This window comes from Colobus angolensis, unplaced genomic scaffold, assembly GCF_000951035.1.
Source record: "Colobus angolensis palliatus isolate OR3802 unplaced genomic scaffold, Cang.pa_1.0 Scaffold48, whole genome shotgun sequence".
Taxonomy (NCBI): domain Eukaryota; kingdom Metazoa; phylum Chordata; class Mammalia; order Primates; family Cercopithecidae; genus Colobus; species Colobus angolensis.
This window is the reverse complement of record NW_012118265.1, coordinates 14,821,798-14,828,609: the sequence shown is the minus strand read 5'-3', so window position 1 is coordinate 14,828,609 and position 6,812 is coordinate 14,821,798. Positions and strand designations below refer to the sequence as shown.

Below are 6,812 nucleotides of genomic sequence, written 5' to 3'. Positions count from 1 at the left end.
GATTTACTAATTTAGTAACTTTTCTTTTTCATCTTTATCAAAACACTGCTGCTTTCATTTTAGACAATAAAAATAACTGTGGAATTTAAAAATGTCTTTCCCTTGCTATTATACATTTTTGTGCTATGTTAAAAATAAAGAAAGAAAGTTGGCTATGGGCTGTAAAGTGCTGACACCATTGGTGCTGATTTCAGTTCGATGGTGGGTGGGGGCAACTCTCAGGAGTCAGAACGTCCTGAATCCCCAAGAAAACTCAGTCACCTGGCCTGGCCGTATCAGCACTGCTCACAGCCAGCATTTGTTTTCCACATTCCCTTTCCTGTCCCCCCACCCCAAATATTAATACACACATCCACATATTCAGTGTCTCTCCAGAAGCAAATGCTTAAATCTGAAATGGTGGCAGATAGTTTGTACTAGAAGATTCTATGGCTAAAAAATAATAACCAAGGTTCTAACTGTAATGCTGGAAAATACAGTATACAAAAGTAAGCAAATCTCATGGGAAGTCATTAGCAATTCTCAGTGCAGTCAAAGAAAGATAAGGGCTTGGAGAAATCAAGATAGGTTGCAGCCCTCCAAATCCACAAGGCAATTTCTTCACTCTCTCGAGCTCTCTCCTGGACACGGCTTTGGGAAAGCTCTACAGCAGCAGGAGGGGAGAGGGCAGGGCTCCACGGGGAGGAGGTGTCCGGTGAATGTGGCCTATGGGAAGCTATAACCAGAAATGCCCACAGGGAAAGAACAACACCAGGTGGATACAGAGGGGTGGGAGGCAACAAAAGTTCCGTTTGGCTGTTTGAGTCACCTTAGGCAAAGAGAGTGACCCGGCATTTTCTCTAAATGAACTTATAAAATACCAAGCTTGGAAAAACGATACATTAGTGATACAGGAAATGTAGAGCAGCAAGCCAGGCCCCTAAATAATTCTGGCCCACTTCTCAATATGGGTTCACTCTGGAATTCCCGACTTGCTGTGTTGCCACTGCCGGGTCCCTTTGCTGCCTCCCCTGCAGGGCTGCAGGCCACAGGGGGCGGTTTGTGTTTGCCTGGAGAAAGCTACCTGATGTGGATGGAGATTTGCAACCAAATGTTAAAGGCTGCTGCCTTTCCATTGTCAAGGAGAAGCTCATCCCAGTAGTTTCCCACCAAATCCCAAGCTGCAGTAGCTGGGAACTCTGTAGCTGGCTTCAAGGATCACACATACAGTTATAGGCTGCTGCTTCTCAGAACACTGCCTGAAAGACACTTGAAAACCACTAGGAAAGGGGCAAGGAAAAACACAAGAACTGGCAGCTGGAGCTCAATTCAGGGTGGTAACCTCACCAGCTCACTCCTTTGTCAATGCAAACAGCTTACTTGCCAGGGAACACTGTGACTCATTCAGTATCATTTCCTTCATCTACTGCTGAAAATGGAAGGAATCATGGTATTGTGATTTGGTTTTTTCATTTTCCCTAATGTGGTTTCTTGGTCACGTAAGATGAAAAATCATGGTGTCTGTTTGTGAATTTAACAGCTGCCTATTACATACGGTAAGGACTAAGCAAAAGGTTAACGGTCATGCATGATTTGGATAAATGCACAAAGGCTGGTCAGGTGGTATACAAAGTCTATTTAACTAATAAAGGAAGCAAGGGAAAAGGATTATTTCTGCTGTGCAGGCAGTTGCCACTGGTCTCCCATCCTCTGCTTCTCGCAGTCCCCAAGAGCAGCCAAAATAATAAACCATTCCAAATCTGCTTCCAAGCTGCTACTGAGCAGAAAACACGGGCTTAGAAGGACAAAGCATTCTTAGGACAGCTCTGTCTCTTGGCAGAGGGTATTGCCACGTCAGCCCCTGACCACTCACAGATGACGCAGTGGCCTGTCTCCTGCAGCACTGGGTGCCTGTCCTGTCTACTGTTCCAAAGAGAGGACACAACAGCTGATGCCTGGAGGACCCTGAACAGCATCTTGAAAAGAATCTTGAGGGAGACTAAATGGCACATATGCTATTCACTTCATATACGTAACTCTACAGCTATTTATTTATATATTTTGGACACTGGATGAAAGAGTTGGGAAAACATGAAGAAACCATTTTCCAGCTTCTTAACTACATTGGCCAAGGGCACCCTCTGTTCATCACTGCTTACAGACCTAAGACCACCAGGAAGAGGGGATTCCATGTCTGGGATGGATGATCCTAATTACAATTCCCACACTTTTCACTAAATTAAAAGAGACCAGTGTGTTGCAAGTCCTTTAGTCTAAGGCAACTGAGACCCCTGAAGGGTTCACTGCTCTTCTGTTTTGCTGCTATTCCTGAACTTCACCACCATGACTGTTATATTGTCAGGGCAGCCTCTGTAAAATGATTGTAAAACTATGCTCTTGGCCCCAAAGTGAGGTTCATCCAAGCGCTCCTTGATGAATCGAACTGCTTCTTCATTGCTGAAAGCATCCCAGAGGCCATCTGATGCCAAGATCATGAACTCAGGCTGAAGCTTGTCCAGGTCAAAGGTCAGGATGTCTGGGTCTGGGATGACCACGTTGAGATTTTTCAGCGGATAATCTCCCAGGGACCGAGACATGGCCAGGATTCCCTGGACCCTCCAAGAGCCATTGAAACTGATGAAACCACCTAGAAAGACAGGATGAGTGCATTAGTTTGACCAGCTGATATCTCACATACCCGAGATAGTCTAGGTGTGTGCGCAACAGGGTGACCTACTTCGTGTGAACTGGCCCGTGGACACACCCCTTAACCCCATCACTCCCGGGACCCACTGCATGGCCTGGGGTTTCATACTCTACCAGTTGATCCTCATACCCTCATCCTGGCATCTTGAAGGATTTCAAGAATAAATTCTATCCATAAGAGTACTGAAGGTAGGGGATACATATGGGGGAGGGCATTGGTTTTAACTTAACACCATGGTGGCTCAGTGATTGATAGTAGAGAGTGTGAGGGTAGGGATTCGAGGAGAGTGGCAAAGGAATGCTGAAAGGCAGGTGACAGGCATATACAGCATTTGGCCTGAGGCCACCCTTACGTGTGCCTGTATAGATCTCAAAACAGCTCTGTCCCCCCAAATAGGATGAAGATTAAGAAAAAGCACATATCAGTGTAGTCACGTAAGACTTGAATGTGATTCCTGGCTCTGTCTCTTCTAGCCGTGTCTCACTTTGGATGAGAAACTGTTTCCTGATCCTTAGTCTCCCTGCCTGCAAAATAGAGACAGTATCTATTTTATTGGGTTGTTGAGAAATGAAGGTCTTACTCCACATAAGTCATTTGGCATGGTCCCTGAACATAATATATACTTAATAACTGTATCTATTATTTTTTTCTCCATTCACATATTTGTTAGATATTTACTAAATACCTACTCCATGGAAGGCAATGTGCAGGATATGAAGTTATACAAGATCCAGACCTTTCTTTAAAAAAGTAGACAGCCTGGCGGGAGAATTAAGTCACAAAAAGTAATAAATACAATAAGCACGAAGTGGTATTCTTCACGGTGAGACCAGTGTCTGCTAAATGCTGTAGGCAGATGGAGAAGGGAGGGATGATTCCCAGTTCTGATCATGAGGGAGTAATGAACATTAAAGGTGGGCTTTGAGTGATGGGTGAAACATCTATGGGCAGGATACATAGGAGGACATTCCAAGAAGTGTGGTCTAATAGGCAAGAGCATAAAACCCAGTCCTGGGATTCAACTGTAGTCTCACCATTCACTAGCTGTGTGTGCTTGGGCATGTAAGCCTCTGTGAAGTTCCAGTTTGTTGGTTACAAAATGAGAATAATATTATCAACCTCTTAAGACAGGCAAAGAGAAAGTGTATGCATAAAGTGCTAGGCTTTGCTCCCAGAACAGGGTGAGCACACAATAAATGACAGCTAATGTTGTTGGAAACAGTATAAGGAGTGGTGACAGAAAGCCCAACATGTATATGACCCAGACTGGCTGGACCTTACTGTCATGCTAAGCAGGAGGGGGAAAGATGTCCTGAAAAGAGGCTGAGGCCAGAGAAAACACACATGAAGATGGTAAAACCAATCACTGTTTCTTAAGCCCTGTATAAAATATGCCCTTGATCAAATTATGTAAAAGAACAGAGAGGTTAGATTAACCACCTTGGAGACAGTGTCCAAATTTGCTTCCACAAAGAATCAATGTAGAGTGCAGGTGTGGGTAGTGGGTATGGCAGGGAAGAAGAGGAAGGATAAAATGGCCATGACATTTCAAAAGAGAGTACTGAATGGTAAGATGACATTTTCAGGTGTATTGTATACACATCCTTGCCTGTGCTGATGCAAGAGTGGGCTAACTGTACCTTAATTTCACAGCAGACTCTTACAGGGAGATGGTGTTTTGTAAGTGGGAAGCCAGCGAACTTTGCTCTTACTGCCTAGAGGTCATCAAAGTTTGATGGATGCTCCTAAAATATCATTTGTTCCATCCCATCAACAGAAAACCTGACCAATGCTTTCATTAAAAACTATTTTGCAACTCAGGCAGTCACTGAAGCAGGAGGTTGTAATAAAATTCAACACATTTTGACTTAACAGTATGGTTCCCTAATGTGAAAACTAAAATGTTGATTAGGTTCATTGAATTCATTCACTGGGCAGAAGCTGACCTGTAGAGATCAATGTGCAGATTAACCCAGAGAGCAGGGGCCCATCCTGGTCAGAGACTAGCGTCTATGAGCACCTCGCTTGCTCCCCTTTGACAGCTGGCCTGCTGCCTGGCACATCGTGAACAGCATACATCCTGCAGCTCTCAGTCTGAAAAGCGAAAGAATGCTTCCCTTCCATAGGTATAAAGGTATCCTCTGAAATCTAATTATGAAAATGTAATAATCAACTGATAATGATCCTCCTTGTCATCATCCAAATGTCATTCTAGCAAGGCCCACACAGGCCACACTACTTAAAACTGCAACTCTCTGACACTCCCCTTACCTGCTTCTTGTCTTTCCATAGCAGTTACCAGCTTGTAATACACTATATGAATGACTTATTTTTACTATTTTTTTTTTGTTAATGTCTACTTACTCCATTGCCCACCCCCATGACAATTTCAGAATATAAGTTTCGTGAAAGCTTGGGAATGGGGCTTTGTTTTATCCCTAGCTCCTAGAATATTGAATAAACGAATGAATGAATGAATAAGGGGCCCCTCTACCCCTAACCTTGCTCTGAAATATTTACTTATACCAGGCACTAAGCCAGATGCTCAAGGTATAGAGATGAACAAAACCAAGTTCCTGTCTTCAAAGAGGTGACAGTCAGGAAGGCAAGGCAGATAGGAGAGCCAGGTATGTCACGTATTGTAAAAGGTGACCCAAGACAACCACATAGGATGCTGGGGAAAGGCAGAGGGGCATCCACCCCAGACGTGGAAGGCCCTTGCCACAGTGTGACATGGAAAGCTTCCAAAAGAACACCTTAAACTGAATCTTATGGGACAAGTAATTGTCACCCAGAACAGCACTTGCAAAGGCACAGAGGTATTGGCAACAAGGTCTTTTGAGGAATGATTAGTAGTTTGGTGTGGCTCCGAGGGAAGCAGCATATAGCAATAGGCTAGAGAAAAGTGAGGACCAGAGACCCAAAGATCTTATTAGCCTTTAAACTGGAAATGGGCTTTTTAGTTCTTTTGGAATCTTTGGTTATGAAGGACAGATTTAGTGGCCATTTATTTGATAGGCAATGATACAAAGTTAATCTCAGTTACCTCAGTAGCAGCCTCTGTATAATCTCAGTTACCACAGTAGCAGCCTCTCTAATACTGGGTAACTGAACATTTTATCCAGGAGCTCCCCAAACAAGCCGCTTTGCTCACCAGCAAGACAGTAGACATTTCTTGGAGGTGTTCGCAAGCTTACCTGCTCTCTTTATCCTCTTTCTTTCCTTCAACTGGTAAGGCTTGTGATCATGAGACAAAGGAATAGCGTTCCCATCTTTGTCACACAGGACCCCGCGTGAATCACCCACGTTGGCCACAGTGAGGTCTTTATCTGATAGCAGAGCAATCAAACACGTTGTGCCTTAAAAACAACAGAGAGATAATGCGGGAGGTCAGCAATGCATTCAGGTTCCGTTGCTTCTTGTGGTAACTGGATTCTTCAGTCATTAAAATTGCTTCTGCTGGGTGAGAATTGGACTCCAGCCACTCTGAAAATGACTGCTGTTTGCTTCGACAACAATGATCAAATCTGACAGTCAATTTTCTTAACCATATTATAGTGTCACTAAAATAGGCTAGGATAACATTATAATTTTCCTAATCACTTTGTCTCTGCTACTCTTAAACACATATCACATTTAAAAGGATTAGGAGAGAAACAAAATCAGTTTGAAGTTTCACTCAACTGATACACACTTTAGGCTTCTGCTTGGTGCTGAGTTTCTGTGAAGTCCCAGTTGGAAGTGGGAAGGATGGGGGCGGTGTGGTGGGCTCCTCATTTCTAGGAGGGCCTAGAAATGCCAACAGCTGAATCTTGTGGAGCATGAGGAAGCTGTGATGTCGGGGCAGGATGAGCTTGCCTATTCAAAGTCTGACAGCAAAGACTGGTGGCCAGAAACAGGTCAGCTCCAGGCTGTGATGGAGGCAGACCATAAAGACAGAAGCAGACAAAGCTCTGGTGATGACAGAACTGAGGCCTAGGGAGAGGGTGGTCCGAGTCAGAAGGAAGCAAGATTGAAGATGTGCTTGCCTAAAGCCCACACAAGACACAAAGGACAAGCTCTCCTGAAATTCTTTTTGAAATGGGAATGGATAAAAGCAAATAGAGTTGAACAGTCTGGTCTAGTT

The 6,812-nt window shown here is 44.0% G+C and overlaps 1 protein-coding gene across 1 annotated transcript in view; it reads right to left on the bottom strand.

The window, feature by feature from the left end:
* Positions 1 to 414: 414 nt before the first annotated feature.
* Positions 415 to 6,812, bottom strand: part of PPM1L (protein phosphatase, Mg2+/Mn2+ dependent, 1L) — a 313,864-nt gene continuing 307,466 nt past the window's right edge. Inside the window, exons 3-4 of the mRNA XM_011959075.1 lie at positions 5,884 to 6,045; positions 415 to 2,626 (exon numbers count right to left, since the gene is read on the bottom strand). Coding sequence (XP_011814465.1) covers positions 2,280 to 2,626; positions 5,884 to 6,045 — 509 coding nt within the window. The 3' untranslated portion in view covers positions 415 to 2,279. The remainder of the gene's footprint in view (positions 2,627 to 5,883; positions 6,046 to 6,812) is intronic.